The sequence below is a fragment of the Eubalaena glacialis genome, chromosome 3, assembly GCF_028564815.1.
Source record: "Eubalaena glacialis isolate mEubGla1 chromosome 3, mEubGla1.1.hap2.+ XY, whole genome shotgun sequence".
In the NCBI taxonomy this organism is placed as follows: domain Eukaryota; kingdom Metazoa; phylum Chordata; class Mammalia; order Artiodactyla; family Balaenidae; genus Eubalaena; species Eubalaena glacialis.
Window position 1 is genome coordinate 176,578,075 of NC_083718.1, and position 18,468 is coordinate 176,596,542.

At 42.7% G+C, this 18,468-nt stretch overlaps 1 protein-coding gene, 1 non-coding gene and 1 pseudogene across 2 annotated transcripts; 1 reads left to right on the forward strand and 2 right to left on the reverse strand.

The window, feature by feature from the left end:
- Nucleotides 1–274: 274 nt before the first annotated feature.
- Nucleotides 275–9,562, forward strand: CNR2 (cannabinoid receptor 2). Its single transcript, XM_061186997.1, has 2 exons — nucleotides 275–374; nucleotides 8,147–9,562. The coding sequence occupies exons 1-2, from the start codon at nucleotides 318–320 to the stop codon at nucleotides 9,272–9,274; spliced, it is 1,185 nt and encodes a 394-aa protein (XP_061042980.1). The 5' UTR covers nucleotides 275–317; the 3' UTR covers nucleotides 9,275–9,562.
- On the reverse strand, nucleotides 6,026–6,097 carry TRNAA-UGC (transfer RNA alanine (anticodon UGC)). Its single transcript has one exon. It is a non-coding gene; the product is annotated as a tRNA-Ala (tRNA).
- Nucleotides 9,563–15,288: 5,726 nt separating the features above from the next.
- Nucleotides 15,289–16,331, reverse strand: LOC133088877 (etoposide-induced protein 2.4 homolog; annotated as a pseudogene).
- Nucleotides 16,332–18,468: the final 2,137 nt, after the last annotated feature.

The following is an 18,468-nucleotide window of genomic DNA, read 5'->3' on the forward strand; positions in this document are numbered from 1 at the left end:
ACATGACAAGCCATGCAGAGGTGGAACTGGAACAGTTGTGCAGCACAGCAAGCACCGAGTCTCTCTCTGCGCCGGGCATTCAGACCAGTCCTTGCCCGGGAGGAAGGCTCATCTAGAAGCCAGAAGCTCTGACTCCAAAAGAGATTTCTATCTGCTCAGAGGGAAGGCAGACAGGGAGCTGGGTTTCCTGTTGCTCTGTGCATCCTGTTGTCGGATATTTTCTTGTTAGGACCTCCATCCAAATGCCTGCATTTCCTGGCCTTAGTTAATTTAGACAATAACCATAGGTTGGTGGCCACGCCAGGCCTGGGTGAGGCATGAATACCAGCCACCACCACCCCGGCGCCCCTCTTCTAGGATGGACTCTGCGTGGGGTAAGCCATTCTCTGATGATGGGGGGCTGTTTTGTAAGGGAAATATGGCAAGAGAGTTGGAGGGGGATGGGACTGGGGCTGCAGGGGTGCAGGGAGGAAGCTTCCAGAAGTGGGAGGGTGGATATGGGAGCTGAGAAAGGCTTACACTGTCTCTTATTCATGTCCAGGGCTGAGAACTCGGCTGGCACCATTTCCTGTCTTACTCTGGGGTGGCCTTGGCAACATTCAGCAAAGGGCATCCGTCGCAGGGAAACACCCCTTTTCAGCTTTTCGAGGAAGGGTCACTTCTATGCTTACAGCATGAGGGTTTTTTTTTTTTTTTAATAATTTAAATTTATTTATTTATTTATTTATTTTTGGCTGTGTTGGGTCTTCGTTTCTGTGCGAGGGCTTTCTCTAGTTGTGGCAAGCAGGGGCCACTCTTCATTGTGGTGCGCGGGCCTCTCACTATCGCGGCCTCTCTTGTTGCGGAGCACAGGCTGCAGACGCGCAGGCTCAGTAGTTGTGGCTCACGGGCCTAGTTGCTCCGCGGCATGTGGGATCTTCCCAGACCAGGGCTCGAACCCGTGTCCCCTGCATTGGCAGGCAGATTCTCAACCACTGCGCCACCAGGGAAGCCCAGCACGAGGGTTTTGATTGTGGTTTGGGGGATGTGAAATCTAGTTCCAGCTCTGCTGCTGATTTGTTGGGTGATCTTAGAAAATTACATCCCCACCCTTAGACTGTTTCCTTGATGGTAAAATGACAGAGGTGGATTAGATGAGAAGTTTTCAATCTGTTCCTTGGAGCCTGAGGGCTCCACAGAGGAACCTGGGCTGCCTGGAAGAGAGGACATAGGTGACATGAATTCAGAATTTTACCTGATTTATGAATAGGTATTCCATTGATGGTAAAAAACATTCTGCTCTCTTAAAATTTAAAAAACACTGGATTATAAGAGCTGCCACTTATTAAGCTCTTATAATGCTCCAGGCACATTATTCTCAACAACCTCACCAAGTAGGTTGAATTATCCCATTTGAAGATGCTCCTAATAATAATAACAATAATAAGCACTTCCATATGTTATATTAATTTACTGAAATCCTCACAAAAACCCATTTTACAGATGAGAAATGGGAAAACAGAGGCATTAGGTATCTTGAACAAGGTCACCAGGCTAGGATTTGAACCTACCCTATGTGCTCCCCTCCCCCTAACACTCTTACTTGGGATCTACACATTGACAACAGCCCCTTTCCATCCAAATGGGTTTCATTCATTAAGCAGTTTTTGTTTGTTTTGGCCCCCCGCTGTGGCTTGTGGGATCTTAATTCCCCAACCAGGGATCGAACCTGGGCCCTCAGTAGTGAAAATGCAGAGTCCTAACCACTGGAATTCCCCATTAAGCAGTTTTTTAGCACCGACTAGGTAGCAGGCATTGTGCAAGGCACAGAAGACCCAGAAATAATGAAGGCTCAGTCCCTGCCCTTGACAAGCTGTGTGCCCTCCTCCAAGTAGTTTAACGTCTCTGAGCCTCCATTATCTATGAAATAACAATAACCACAATTCTTATATCAGAGATTGTGTGGATTACTTTAGATTGTGGCTGAGAAAAAATATTTTGTAGAAGTTAAATTGCATACAAATGTTGGTTGGTGCAGTTATCAACCTGGTTGGAGAAAAGACTAATCAGAACTGGTTATAATATATACAGAGTAAGTCTAGGAACTTGGTGTGTGACTGCGGGGCTGTGGAAGCTTTCACTGGGCGAAAGACGAGTCCAGAAAAAAGATGAGCCAGGGAGAGGAACCCCTGGGGCAAAGGTGCAAGAAAGCAGAACTGTCTGAGGAATGGTGAGGCAACCAGTTGAGCCCAACTGGGGCTGCCTACAGCAGCTGCAAAGGACTACTTCTGACCTTGCTGTCACCAGACAGTACAGCACGTTGGGGTGGGCTAGCGCTGTCCCACGAGCCCCTTGTCCTTTAAAATGTTCTAGTAGCCACAATAAAAAATAAATAAATAGTGGGGTGGGGAGGATTGGAGGGAGACGTAAGAGGGAGGAGATATGGGGATATATGTATATGTATAGCTGATTCACTTTGTTATAAAGCAGAAACTAACACACCATTGTAAAGCAATTATACCCCCAATAAAGATGTTAAAATAAATAAATAAATAAATAAAATAAACGGGCGAAATAAATGTTTTTATTTAGCCCAATATATCATTTCGACTGGTAATTAATATAAAAACATTACTAATGAGCTATGTTACCTTCTTTTTTCCATACTGTCTTTGAAATCTGGTGTGTATTTTACACTCAAGGCATATCTCCATTCGGACTAACCACATTTATGGTGCAGGTATAGACAGAACTGGAGTTGAACCCCAGTTCTCAACTCTTAAATAACTAGGTCATCCTGAGCGGGTTCCAAATTAAGAACAGTTCAGTGAAGTGTCGAGCTCTCTTCTAAACATATTTTATGTATTAATTCACTTAATCCTCATAACGTGAATTATCTATAATGGTGGGTTACCGTCATTATCCCCATTTTATAGATAAGGAAATTGAGTACAGGGAGCCCAGAGAGCTTATCATTCCTAAACCTTCTTCCGCTCTAAAATGAACATAAGCACACCCACCCTGGAAGTTACTGCAAGGGGAGACTTGAAAATGCAGGGAAGGTCTTCTCACCCAGACACACCAGGAAACCACTGCTTGGGAACCACAGACCTCTCTTGTCCCAACTCCCACTCCCTGATAACCTCTAGCAAGACCAGAAGTAGGGTGAGGAGAATGAGGCCCTCACCATGGGCACAAAATTTAAATGGGTGCCAAAAAATTATAATAAATTCTGTTTTGAGTGTAAATAAAATATTTAAACCTTATAAAATACTGCTGTGAGTTTTAATGACCTACTTTTCCATTTTTCAATAATAACTACTTTTTAGTGTTTTAATGTTTAATGTTTTGAGGGGGGAAAAAAAGCCAGTAAAGAATACAGGGAAATGTCTACATAGAGGAACACATTTTTTCCCTTTGCCTCAGGCAAGACATTGCTTTCTAGTGTAGTCTGGGAAAAAACCTGCACTCCCTCCTGCTTCTCTAGTTCCTCTGCCACTGTCCGCGAGCTCTCTTCTCTTTATCTACTCTATAAATCCTCTACATTCTCCTAAGGGATTGAACTTTTGGCTCAATGGTGTGATGTTAACATTTATCCTTGTTGACACATATAGTCCTAGTTCAGTTTTTACTGTTTCATTTATTTCTGTGTATGGATGTACTATAATTTATCTATGCATTTTGCAATTGATGGACTTTTGTTGGTGGTGGTGATAGTGGTTTTCTTTTGCTATTTCAAAAATGCTGATTGTACATGTCTCCTTGGGCACATTTTCAGGAGCGGAATTGGTGCATCTCAGGGCAGTGGCTCATCTTCAACTTCACTAGATTTTGCCAAACTGCTGTCCAGTGCTTGCCCCAACTTACACCCCCGTCACAGTGCTGACCGTTCGCACTCCACATCCTCTCCAGTACTTGATATTGTCAGATTCATCTTTTTGCTGATCTGATGGGAGTGGAACTTGCCTTTCTGTGGATGCTATTGAGGTTAAACATCTTTTTAAAGGATTATTGACCATTTCTCTTTCATGCCTGATATTTTTCTTATTTGTAGGTTCTCTCCTTCATCTTAAGTAATCTTGCCTGAGGTTTGTCTGTTTTATGATCTTTTCAAAGAACTAGTTTCGGTCTCTGTCAGGGCTTCTTATTCTCTGTTGTTTTACCATGTCATCAGTTTCTGCTCTTATTATTTCTGCCTTCTGCCTTCTTTGTATTTTTGCTGTTGCTCTTTTTCTAATTTCATGAGTTGGATGCTTAGCTCATGAGTCTTTTTTCTTTTCTTATATGAGCATGTAGGTCTATAAATTTCCCTTTCAGTACTACTCAGATGCATCCCACTCATTTTAATATGTTATAATTCTAAGAATTTTCTAATTTCCTTTATGATTTTTTGGCTCAGGAATTATTCAGGCGCTTCAAACCTGTGAAGTTTGTTAGTTATATTTTTTAAGTTCTTGATTTCTAAATAAATTGCACTGTGGTCAGAAAACATGGTTTGTATGTTACAGATTATTTAAAGTTTGTTGCAATTTACTTTTCACCTAAGACAAGACCAGTTTTGGTAAATGTCCACATTTGCTTGAAAACAATGAGTATTCTCTAATTATTGGGTGCTGAGTTCCATATATGACTATTAGATCAAACTTGTTAATTGAATGTTCAAATCTTATATATCATATTAATTAGTATATTGTCTGCTTAATTTATTAACTTCTGAGAGAGGAATGCTAAAAATCACTGACTATTCAATTTCACTCCAATTCCACAAATATTTATTGAGTATCTACTATGTACCAAAAACTATTCTAAACCCTTATATCAGTGAACAAAATAGTCAGTTCCTTGACCTTATGGAACTTAAATTCTAGTGGAACAGATAATAAACAATAAAGATTATGTAGGGTAAATTATATGTTAGAAGGTGATTAGTGATATGGAAAAAATAAAATATAGAGCAGAGTAAGGGGGACCAGAAGAGCGGGAGGGTGGGGTGAGCTACAGTTTTAAATAGGATGATAGGGTAGATGTCTTTGAAAAGGCAAAATTTGAGCCACAACTTGAAGAAGGTGAGATTGACCCATGCATAGAAAAGAGTGTTCTGGAAGAGGGAACAACTAATGCAAAGGCCCCGTGGGGGGGACGGGGGGGAGTACCCATTAGTAAGCCAGTGTGGCTAAAGCTAGTTGACCAAGGGAAGCATGGTTAGTAGGGAGGTCAGAGAGTCAATGGGGCCAGAACACACACAGCCTTCTAGGCCACTGTTAGTACTTTAGCTTTTACACTGAATGGAATGGGTGCTGTGTGGGGTTTGGGACAGAGGAGTGACATATTTGAAAAGGATCTGACATATTTTAAAAGGATCACCTTGGCTGTTGTATTGAAATTAGACAGGCCTGGTTAAAAGCAGGGAGTCAGTTAGGAAGCTATTGTAGTAAACCAAGTAAGAGATTATGCCTGATTTTTAAAATCCTAAATTAGATCAATACCTTTACTCACTTCCTAAATAAAGCTGCAACTCTATTCATCTCTCTTGGCTTGTGTTACTGTCATTCACAATTTTACTTACACTTTGTTTTTATACCCTCCAAATCAGTCTCAGTCATTATTATTATTATTGTTGTTGCTTTATACATATTTTTTTATTTACTCATACATTTATCAATTTATTTGTTCACAATTCCTGCTTGCCTTTCTGTTCTTCCCTCTGTGAAGAATTTCCTTCTTCTAATGGCATATCCTTTAGACTTCCTTCAGTGAGAGTCTGTTAGTGGACAATTCTACTTGTATTTCCTTATTTTGAGTGATAGTGTAGCTTTTTTCCCTCTATCTTCTGGCTATTATTACTGCTATTGGAAAATCTGCTTTTAAATTTAATTGTGATTCCTTTGCCTTTTCTCTCTGATTGTTTTAAATTTTTTCTTTGTCTTTGGTATTCTGAAGTTTTATTATGCTATATGTGAATGTGGAATTCTTTTTCTGTTTGTTTGGTTTTTGTTGGTTGGTTGGTTTTGTTTTTGGCCCCGCCGTGTGGCTTGTGGGATCTTAGTTCCCCGACCAGGGATCGAACCCCGGCCCTGGCAGTGCAAGTGCCAAGTCCTAACCACTGGACCACCAGGGAATTCCCATTGGTTTGTTTTTAAAATTCTGCTCAACACACGACTATATATAAAACAGATAAATAACAAAGTCCTACTGTATAGCACAGGGAACTACATTCAATATCTTGTAATAACCTATAATGGAAAAGAATCTGAAAAAGTATATATATATATAAACTGAATCACTTTGCTGTACACCTGAAACTAACACAACATTGTAAATCAACTATACTTCAGTTTAAAAACAAAATTCTGCTCGAAGTTCACTGTGATTTCTGAATCTGAGGAGTCATGTCCAGGAGAATTCTGGGCAATTCTCCACTAGCATCTCTTTGAATATGGCCTCCCCAATGCCCACCACCAATTCTATTCTTCCCTTCTGAAACTCCAGTTAGATATATTTTAAACCTTCTCTTTCAATCCTTCCTGTCTCTTAACCTCTCTTTCATATTTCCCATCTCTCTATCTCCTTGTGCTGCATTTTGAGAAGTTTCTTCAGATCCACCTTCTAGATCAAAGCTTTTCAACTAGTCTCTTCTGCTCTTTAACCTACCCTTAAGGGTTACTGTTTTCAATGACTTCATTTTTCACTTTCAGAAACTCTACTTGATTCTTTTTCAAATCGGCCTAGTCTCTCATTAGGTAATCATGGTTTTGATACCTTATTGTTTAATCATATTAAACATATTCGGACTTCCCTGGCGGTCCAGTGGTTAAGGCTCCGTGCTTCCAATGCAGGGGGCGTGGGTTCAATCCCTGGTCAGAACTAAGATTCCACATGCCGCGCAGCCAAAACAAACAAACAAACAAAAGCATATAAACATATTCTATAACATAAACCCAAGAATTATATGAATTCTTGGAAGTCTAATTCTACTGTCTGACATTTCTGCTAACTCTTGTTCATGTTTCCTTGTGCATTTTGTAAGTTTGCATCGTGAGCTCAAATTCCATGCGCCTTTACATGTGGAAATCTTGTGTGACCTGGATACGAGAGTATATCCCTCTAGAGAAACTCAGAGTTTGCTTTCTAATAATGTCCCATACAATATTTGGGTGCCCTGTTTGTTTTTCTCAATATTTAGGACATTCTTATACTAAGAATGATTCATTATCTGACATTCAAATTTATCTGGACTCCTATAGTTTATCTGGCAAATCTATTGGTGTGAAACCCAAGTCTTGTCTCCCATCCCTAAATAGTTGTTAAAACTTCAGCATCTTACTTACCAAAACTGGCAAACAAAACAAAATAAAACATCAATGCAAAAAACCCTCCACCATGTCACTATGGATTCCATTTTTTCTTGGTTTTGATTTCCTCTCGGTTTTTGACCCTTGGAGATTTCCTTACTTTCAAAGGGAAGTCTTAGGTGTAGTTTTTTGGGTTTTTTTAAAAGACCAAAAAAGGCAGGTCATTTTTATTTTATTTCTTATTTTATTTTATTGAGGTATAATTGACATGTAACATTATATTAGTTTCAGGTATACAACATAATGATTTGATATTTGTATATACTGTGAAATGATCACCACAATAAGTCATTAACATTCGTTACCACACATAGCTGCAAATTTATTTTCTTATGATGAGAACTTTCAAGATCTATTCTCTTAGCAACTTTCAAATACAATATTAGTAACTATAGTCACCATGTTGTACGTACATTCCCAATACTTATTTATTTTATAATTGGAAGCTTGTACCTTTGACTACCTTTACCCATTTCACCCCCTGACCCCAACCCCTGCATCTGGCAACCACCAATCTCTTCTCTGTATCTATGAATTAGTTTTTTTTTTTCAGTTCCACATGTAAGTGAGATCATATGGTTTGCAGGTCACTTCTGCTTCTTGAATTCCCACATGCCTCTCCTAAGGCAACCAGTACAGACCTAGCACCCCACTAGGATGAAGAAAGGGTAAAATAGAGAGAAACCAATATAAATCGCTGTTTCAACATATGATCCATCGCACAGGTAAAGTGTTTGGTTAGAGTCAGTGATTGTATGAGGTCATTATTGCGCTGATTGAAAAAGAACTCATTTCTTCTTCTCATTGTACTACAGCAAAGGCTTCTTGGTAAGCCCGGCAGAAGCCGAGGGACCCAACCCATGGAGATATGCTGGAAGATACAGGCAGCCAATGGCTCCATTGATGGCTTGGATTTCAACCCCATGAAGGATTACATGATCCTGAGCAGTTCCCAAAAGATAGCTATCGCGGTGCTGTGCACCCCTCTGGGCCTACTAAGCGCCCTGGAGAATCTGGTGGTGCTCTACCTGATCCTGTCCTCACACCGGCTCCGCAGGAAGCCCTCGTACCTGTTCATCGGCAGCTTGGCTGGGGCTGACTTTCTGGCCAGTGTGGTCTTTGCCTTCAACTTTGTATATTTCCACGTCTTCCATGGCGTTGATTCCAAAGCTGTCTTCCTGCTGAAGATTGGCAGCGTGACTATGACCTTCACGGCCTCTGTAGGCAGCCTGCTGCTGACGGCCATTGACCGCTACCTCTGTCTGCGCTACCCACCTACATACAAAGCCCTACTCACCCGTGGGAGGGCACTGGTGACCCTGGGCATCATGTGGGTCCTCTCAGCATTGGTTTCCTCTCTGCCTCTCATGGGATGGACTTGCTGTCCCAGGCCCTGCTCTGAGCTTTTCCCCCTGATCCCCAATGACTATCTGCTGGGCTGGCTCCTGTTCATTGCTGTCCTCTTCTCTGGCATCACCTATACCTATGCGCATGTCCTCTGGAAGGCCCGTCAGCATGTAGCCAGCTTGGCTGAGCACCGGGACAGACAAGTGCTCGGAATGGCCCGGATGAGGCTGGATGTGCGGTTGGCCAAGACCTTGGGGGTGCTGCTGGCTGTGCTCTTCATATGCTGGTTGCCGGTACTGACCCTCATGGTCTACAGCCTGGCCACCACTCTAAGCAAACAGGTCAAGGAGGTCTTCGCTTTCTGCTCCTTGCTCTGCCTTGTCAACTCCATGGTCAACCCCATCATCTACGCCCTGCAGAGTGGGGAGATCCGCTCCTCCGCGCACCACCGCCTGGCCCACTGGAAGAAGTGCCTGAGGGGCCTCGGGCCTGAAGGAAAAGAAGAGGTCCCGAGGTCCTCAGTCACTGAGACAGAGGCTGATGTGAAAATCACCCTGGGGCCAGATTCCAGAGAGCTGTACTGCTCTGATCACTAATGAGGTCACTTTCACAATTTTAAATAAGCCAAGTCAGAAATCATTTCAATCCCTGGAAGAGAGTGTCTTTGATCCTCTCACCTTACTTGAACCAGCCCCAGAGGCCTGGACACTTAACCCCTTTTCACTGAGTGTTGGCACTGACCCCTGGAGGGTAACCTGGCCACGCCTGTCTGCACACAGTCTGTTGGGTAGCCAGGCCCTGTGAGGGGCGGCAAGGTGGGCAGGAGGCAGGAGGCCTGGGACAGGCTCATTGCAGGTCAGGACAACCTTCCCAACAAGACGGCTTAGTGCCTGCGTTCTCTAGAGACCACGGGAGCCAAGCGGAGCCTTCAGGCTCAGCAGTAAAGGACCTGGAGGAAATCTGGGAAGAATGGATCACTCTCCTGGGATCTCAGGATGGCTGGCTAGCCCTTCTTCCTGTTTAATTGTTCGGTCCACCTTGGTTCTAGAGCTATGAAAGGCCCTACCTGCAGGTCACCCTTTCCCACAGAGGACCAAGAACTGCAATGCAATGAGGACCAAGGATGTTGATCCACCTCTTGCAGAGATAACTGACAAGCCTCCAGTTCAGGGCATCTTATTATTATGGCACCGGCCCTCTCTGACACCCTGATAATCCCCACTCACAACCATTGTGTCCTCCTAGGTATGTGGGGAATACAGAGGAGACTGGGATCGCTTGAGATGCAGATTGGTTTTGTGAAGACCTATTTGATGGTACCACTGGAAGCAGGCAGTGTCCCAGTCTAACCCAACTCCAAAAAAAAGGAAGATATTCACAGAGATTTTATAAATCCCCGAATTGTTCCCGGTCATCCCTCAATTCAGCCTCTTTGTCTCCTCCACCCCCATGCCCTATAATGAATAATAAACAGAGCAAGTGGGAGGAGGGGGAAATTCCCTTACTATGTGCCAGGTATGGTGCTGACATCCCACAGTCCATCATCTCCAGCAAGGATTCAGCCCCATACTTTTGAAGATCCCAGGACACCCATATCTTACATATCAGGGAGGCTAGGTTCCTACCAAAGGGGCTTAAAGCAGTAGGCAAGAGAAACTGTTGATGGTGAGGAGGACTGCAGAGGAATCCTAATGCAATAATTTGGAACTACAGATGGAATAAAAGGAAAGATATTGATTAAACGTGTCTTCATTTAATACTTACAAGACAAGGTGTTCACTATTCATTCATTCATACACCCATCTCACAAATATGTGCCAGGCTCTGTGCTAGGTCCTGGATGTCCAGCCATAAATGAGACTCTGCCCCTGTCTAATGGGGCTCACATTCTACATTCTGGTGGGAAGAGAGCCAATAAATAAAGAAAGAAGATGATTACTGGTGGTACAATGAAGGAAATCGTCAGGGTGGTGGGATAGAGATTAACTGAGGTAACATTAGGTAAAGTAGAACTACTATGTGCTCTGGTCATAAGAGTCAACTGGCTTTTACTGAGGTTTTACTATGTGCCAGGCTCTGGGCTATGTGGTTTTAAATGAGGGATCTCACTTAGCCTTCACAGTAACCTGATGAAGAGGGTTTGGTATCCTCATTTTACAGATGAGGAAATCTCTGAGAGGCAAAATCACTTGCCTGAGGTCACACTGCTAACATGTACCCAAAGCTGGGGTTTTCAACCCTGTTCTGTTTGACTCCTAAGCCTCTTTACCACTAACCTCTTGGCCTAGTTCAGTCAAATTCTGCTCGATTAGGATAGTAATAATAAATAAGTCTATAAATAATAATGACTTCAATAATAATAAGTCTAACAGTGATAAATATGTATAAAGTATAAGTGATAATATGACTTAATAGGTCCAATAATAATATTAGACTTTTGTAACATCAGGTTGCTGCAAACTTATGATAATAACTCATCATTATTTCTCAACATACTTCATTGTATGCCTTGTATTAAACTTCCTGCAACAATTTTCCACAAACTGAGTGGCTTATAGCAGCAGAAATTTATTCTTTCACAGGTCTGGACTCTAGAAAATCAAGGTGTCAGCAAGGCCATGCTCTCTCCAAAGTTGCAAGGGGAAGATCCTTCCTTGCTTTGTCCAACTTCTGGCAGCTCCTGGTGTTCCTTGGCTTGTGGCAACATAACTCCTATCTCTGCCTCCGTCTTCACACGGCCTTTCCCCACCCTTTATCTCCAGGTGTCTTTTTTTTTTTTTTAATTGAGGTATAGCTGATTTACAATGTTATATTAGTTTCAGGTATAAAACATAGTGATTCAACATTTTTATAGATTATACTCCATTTACTTATTATAAATATTGGCTATATTCCCTGTGCTGTACAATATATCCTTGTAGCTTATTTATTTTATGCATAGTAGTTTGTACCTCTTAACACCCACCCCTATCTTGCCCCTCCCCCCTTCTCCCTCCCCACCGGTAACCACTAGTTTGTTCTCTATATCTGTGAGTCTGTTTTTGTTTTGTTATGTTCATTCTTTTCTTTTATTTTTTTAGATTCCACATATAAATGATAACATACACTATTTGTGTTTCTCTGTCTGACTTATTTCACTTAGCATAATACCCTCCAGGTCCATCCATATTGTTGCACATGGCAGGAATTTATTCTTTTTTAATGACTGAGTAGTATTCCATTTCATATATATATATATATATATATATATATATATATATATATGTATGTATATCACATCCTCTTTATCCATTCATCCCTTGATGGGCGCTTACGTTGCTTCCATATCTTGGCTGTTATAAGTAATGCTGCTATGAACATTGGGATTCATGTGTCTTTTCGAATTAGTGTTTTCATTTTCTTCAGATATATGCCCAGGAATGGAATTACTGTATCATATGGTAGCTCTATTTTTGGTTTTCTGAGGAACCTCCATACTGTTTTCCATAGTGGTTGCACCAATTTACATTCCCACCATCAGTGTACAAGGGTTCCTTTTTCTCCACATCCTTGCCAACATTTGTTGTTTGTGTTCTTTTTGATGATGGTCATCCTGACTGGTGTGAGGTGATATCTCATTGTGGTTTTGATTTGCATTTCTCTAATAATTAGCAATGTTGAGCATCTTTTCATGTGCCTGATGGCCATGTGTATGTCTTCTTTGGAAAAATGTCTGTTCAGGTCTTCTGACCATTTTTAATCAGGTTGTTTTCCTTTTTTTATATTGAGTTGTATGAGCTGTTTATATATTTTGGATATTAACCCCTTATCAGTCATATCATTTGTAAATATTTTCTCCCATTCAGTAGGTTTTCTTTTCATTTTGTTGATGGTTTCCTTTGCTGTGCAAAAGCTTTTAAGTTTAATTAGACCCCATTTATTTTTGCTTTTATTTCCTTTGCCTTAGGAGACAAATTCCAAAAAATATTGCTACGATTTATGTCAGAGAGTGTTCTGCCTATGTTTTCTTCTAGGAGCTTTATGGTTTCCCATCTTACATCATTTAGGTCTTTTCTCTTGGTGTCTTCTTCTTTTTTTTTTTTTTTTTAATAGTTGCCCTTTTACTCCCACAGAAGTTATCCTTTAAGGTGGTTCATGAACCCCTAACCATTAGTTGCCCTCTTCTGGGTTTATTCCAGTTCAATTTCTCTTAAATTTTCTCTTGGCCCCTTACCAAGTGCAGAGCAATGAACAAGGCAGTGCATGAATTTGTCCATTTAAAAGTTTCCAACAGACTTAACATACTCAGGTCTAGAAAGCATTTACTTTGTAGAGTTACTATAGTGGACAACTCAGCACTAGATAGGATAAAAGGGTCGTGTTTTCAACCACACATACCTGTCCAAGCTGTGATGTCTGTCCCTGAAGAGAGACTTGTGAACATGATTCCTTAGATCCTCCTGGCTGTATGATTGAAACTCAAGCTCTCACTTTCATCTGTAGTGATGTGCCCTCCCTTATTTTCAGTTACTATTAGTCTGCCTTTAACTGCCATTCTGAACTTGGCAAAAACAGAGCCTATTCTCCCTTTGATCCCAATGTCCTAATCGCTGCCCTCACTGCCCATATGCTAGTGAAAAGGCGAGAGAAGTTTACACTGCTTTTGTGTACATCTCATGAAATTAGGAATACCTACAACAATAGACATTTGGTAATCTAGCCTTTGTACAGGCCTGGCCTCTCAGTTACACTAATAAAACTTTACAGATTCCTCACGTCCAGTGACTTAAAGCATTTTCTATAGCCAGGCACAGTGCTGGATAATATCACTTGCCTTCCTCTACTCAACTTCCCTCACCCTTCTAAGACCAGCTTAGCTGACACAAATACAAATTTCAGGCAGCAAAGATGTGGCCATTTTAACCTCATTTAAAAAACTACAACAACTAATCTTAAGTAAGGCAGTCGCTGATCAGTTGCAAGCTGATGAAATACTGAGGTCTTCTTCAACCACCCCCTCGGCAACCTGAAAGTAGTTCTCTGCAATACTACTGTCAAATGACCAGAGATGTCTGTCACAGAGGGATATTGAAAATAAATCTTAAACTGTCTTTTACAATTTTTTTTCATGAGCTAGAAACACCTACTTCCAAAATACCCACTATTTTAAAACCTTCTGTATTCAAACTTGGTTCACATCTGCTGGCAACGATTTTTAAATACTTATTTTGTCCTGTACATAGTAAAGGTTTCTGTTAACCAAATGTCTAATCTCTTCCCTAATGAGAATGTTCAGTTCTTGAAGTCTAGAAGGCCCTCTCTTCCTTCATGAGTACACAGGACAGATGTACATATAGACTTTGAAACAACTCAATCCCAAATTCTTTCACAAGATGTTAACATGATTATAATCACATAACCCCAACTTCTTCAGGGAACATTTTTCAGAACTAATCTTCCAAATTATCCAAGACAAAGTCCTGGGTTCCATGAATATGTTTCTTGAAGTGACGACTTGTAAATTTCAACCATTACACATTTGTGGGAAACAAGCTCACGTTTGTGATGTCTTAAAACTGTGCAAGTGCTTTGACACCTGCCCTTCCCCCCATATTTATTCTCTTTAAAATGACAGGAAAACACCAACCAATCACAGGTTTAATGGGTTTAATAAGTTTACCCCTTCAGTTCCTATTTGCAGCACCCAATATTCCTTTGAAATACCAGACAGACCTAGCAGTGGCCAACAGTAAAGTTCAGACCTCCAGAGTTTAAAAGTTTAGGTTCTCTGAGCATTCTGTGTTGCAGTGACACTTGTCCAAACTTGGTACCTCCTTATAGCTGGGGGAGCTTTAAATGTACCAGTGAAAAAAGCTTTTTCCCTTTCAAGGGGAAGAAAGAAAACCACTCCTCAAAACCCAGCAGATCTGGCTGTGAGGTCTTTCCTCCTGTCCCATCTCTTCAGGCTTGTTTTTTTTGCAGTGGAACAAGAGACCAAATCTAGCCTGAGTTACAAGAAACAAGACAGTGATGGCTATAACGGGAGTGGCCAGGAGCAGCGGGGTCTCCTTTGCTTTCCACGTCCAATATATGTGCTTCACAGAAAATCCAAAACAACAGGTCCACAAAATACAACAACTAGAATTACAAAAATCCATTCATCCAAGGGTGGTGGAAGGCAGGAAGGGGAGGTGGGAGGATAAATGGTACAGGGAGAAAAAGTATTCAAATCAGTCCAGGCAAGGGGCTGGCAAATGCTAGAAAAGAGCTGCAGAAAAACCTGTGGTCCTTTCAGACTCACCGGTGTTTAAAATCCATACTGGTGTCAGGACGATTCTGCCTTACGTGCACCAGAGACAAAAATCCCGATTCCTCAGAGAGAAGGGAATATGCAGAGGGCCCTTGGCAGAGTGGGTCCTGCCTTCCCTGGTCGGGGGGAGGTGAACGAGAAAAAGAGCTGACGCGGCATCCTTCCAATCCCACCCATCCCCTCTAGGTGGCAGGCGACTCAGGGGCCCTCAGCAGCCTTCAGTTTGGCAGGAGATGGGTGTGGTTGAGGGGAACTTCTCTGCAGAAGCTGAACTACTCAGGGCAGACTGCAGGTAGACCGTCTTGTGGAAGAGTCTGTTGCTTAAGAAAACCACCACGGAGAAGAGGCGCAATTGGAAAAGGTATGCTTTGCCAGGGGTCTTTGCTTCATTGGCGCTGATAATGAATAAAGGAAAGAGGATAGAGAATAGGCAGCCACTGACAATGTAGGAGGACTGCATTGCTGTGAGGAAAGCCAAGGGCAGACCACATCCAAGGTAGTAAGGGGTTCTATGTTTGACAATCGCTGGTGCATTTCAATTCCTTTAATTCCTTCAATTCCTTTATTGAACCAACGATATTCGAAGCAGTATAGTGAGTAGAGAAGAGACATATGCAGGAGACTAACCAGCTGACCGACAAGGTGGGTGGGAAAGAGACTCACAAACATCCCCTGGAGGAGGAAAAGAGCCTGCAGCAAAATGTTGAAGAGCATGTCAGCAATTATTTTGCTGACACTAGGGAATGGGTGAGGCTTCCTCCCTGATACCTCGAAGGCCAGGTCAGCTATATCCTGAAACCGAATCGCATTCACAACTTCGCTAAGCACAAAAGGGGGAGCACCCAAAGGGCACTGAAAACGGACGTGAGGAAAACCTCGAGCCACGACCACACATCCCCATGTAGTGACGGATCACCAATAATCTGGGCCGTTACTGACTGAAGCACGGGAATAAACACTCGATAAAACAAAAGGAGACTGAACCAGAATACTCCGCCATTCCAAGCGCAGCATTGCAAAATTCTACTACCAACACGTGGTTCACTCTCTTGCTTCCTCTCTCTACTCTGGGCTCTCCTCTGAGCCAGGACACTGCTTGCCCTTCTTCAACGCTGCTCCTCTCTCTTTTGTTGAATTCGAGCATCTAGCTTTGAGATGGTACAAATTCCCCAGATGGAGTCTTTGATTCCCCTGGCAAGGTCCTGCACAAAGGTTCTGACACCGTCAGCCATCTCTTCACCGCCCAAACTATCAACTGCACAAAGGAGAGAGAAGTGTCCCCAGATGTCTCATCATGAAGCACCTTATTAACCCCACTGGACTACTGCCACCCAGAACAGGAAGAGCAGGGAATACAGCAGAGGGAAGGCAACTTGCACAACACTGTATGTACCATCTTCTCCTTGGGTCAAATCCTACACAGATGCACTCACTTCAGGTAGAGAAGTTTCCGGCAGCTTCCTCCCCCCGCCCCCACCCCCACCCCACCCCCGACGCGACTCCGGCTCCGGCCCGGCCCCTGGCCCACCGCTGGCCCGCTGGGCTCCTCCACGCCCCTCCGCACCCCTCCGCGCCAGGCCCCCGCCCGCGCGCTCCCAAGGCCGGGGGCCGCTGCGCCCACACTGGGCATACCCGGGCCGCACGGGGCCGCCTTGGTGTCTTCTTTTAAGGACACCAATCATTGGATGAAGGCACACTGTAATCCAGTATGACCTCATCTTAATTTAACAGATTACATCTCCAAAGACTCTACTTCCAAAGAAGGTAACATTCACAGGATTCAAGCAGACATGAAGTTTTGGGGGACACGCTTCAACCCAGTACAGCCCCCAAGGACAAATTTCAACCCTCTCTTACAGCCCATATCATGGACTGTGTTAAGTGGGAGTCACTGGCTTGTCTTCCCCCACAAGATGAGCTCCATGTTTATCTCTCAGTTCCCAGTGTTACGTGAAGACCCAGCATAGAGTCTTAAAGGGACTGGTCAATATCTGTGGCACTGAACTGCTTCTGAAAAGCTTTAGATTACATTTTGGAAAATCGAATTTTATTTTAACCCAAATACCTATCTTTTTGTAAGGCAAAGAAATGGGATGATTTTTTAAAGGTGGATATGTGGCTCCTTAAATTTGGGGCATGCCGTTCTGTATTCATTGGCGGGGTCCTATCTCATTTCAGCAAAGAAAATACCCAAGTGCCTGGCATAAATTGATACTCAGTAAACATCTGTTTAATGAATAAAACTAGAGTTTTAAACTAGAGTTTAAAAATCATTGAATTAAATGCACTTCCACACTTTCTTCCTCTCTCCTTTCACAATCACACTCTATTTCAGCTTAGAGTTTATGGAGGGGGAGAGCAAGGGAGAAAGGGGACCTCAGGTATCACAGAGAACTGCTCTCATTGTTTAGATGAGGAAATGGGACCAGAGAGTGGACAAGACTTGCCCAAGGAGACCCAACAAGGTGGCGTCCAATGGAAGAAACCTAGGTTTCCCAACTTCCAGTTTTTCCACCCTATTGCAATGCCTGTCACCTGCCCCTGCAGATTTACATTTTGGTTATGAGGCTAAGGAGAAATGAAGGTCATGGTGTCCTATTTTATCTCTCCCAAGATGAGTTCTGTAACATCAAAGACCATTACTCACCAGATGATCACCAGATGATGTGTACGAATGCTTTTTGTTGTTGTTGTTGTTTTGTTTGTTTGCTTGTGTTAGGTGTCTGGGCTTGCTGTTGTGGACAATATTACAACATAAGCTTGCAGAGGAAGTAACGGAAAATAAAGAAAATGGCTGTTCATTCAGCAACAGCCACTGTGTTTCTTTATCACTCCTAGAATGAGGAAGTGCTTGCTTCTGTCGACACAGTCTTTGACAGGTTCTCTTGCACCTCCTGGGGTGCAAGAGAGAAGCAGCGTTTGAGGGACATAGATTCTGCATCTGGAGACCTGGGTTCTGGTCCCACCTCTGATCCAAACTAGTTGCATGATCTTGGGCAACTCCAATCCCCTCTCTGGGTCTCAGTTTCCTCTTCCATAAAATGGTAAGAGTAAAGAAGGGGATAGTGTCGAGGGTCTCCAAAGTTCCTTCCAACTCTTACCTGCAGCAGTTCTCTCTCTGATATGTAGGTACCAGCTGTGCCACGGGTGAGTCATTAGACTTCCCACACCTGACAGCCTCACCGCCTGTTTGCGCAGGCACAGCATCTACCAACTGTAGAGGAATTTGGTGACCTCCCTGCCAGACAAGGTTCACACAAGCACTCCTTGGGCCTGAGGCTCTCAATTTTCTCACGCTGTTACTCTAAAAATATTCCTTCGTGGTAGCCTGTGCATGGGTCTTGTTTTTCCAACTAGATGTTAAACTCTTTGAATTGCCTCAAAATTCCCAAAGCAAGTTCAAAAAATATTTATTAGACAGGCAAAATGGTCACACCTGTTCTTCCTCTTTCAGCGCCCACTTCCCTCCCACCTCTCCCCTTATAATGCTTCTTCCCATCG

Excerpts from the sequence above, each read along its gene's own strand:
- CNR2 (XM_061186997.1), top strand. The coding sequence starts at position 318 with ATGAATACCAGCCACCACCACCCCGGCGCCCCTCTTCTAGGATGGACT. Across the intron at positions 375-8,146 it reads TAGGATGGACTCTGCGTGGG|CAAAGGCTTCTTGGTAAGCC; the intron begins GTAAGCCATTCT and ends ATTGTACTACAG.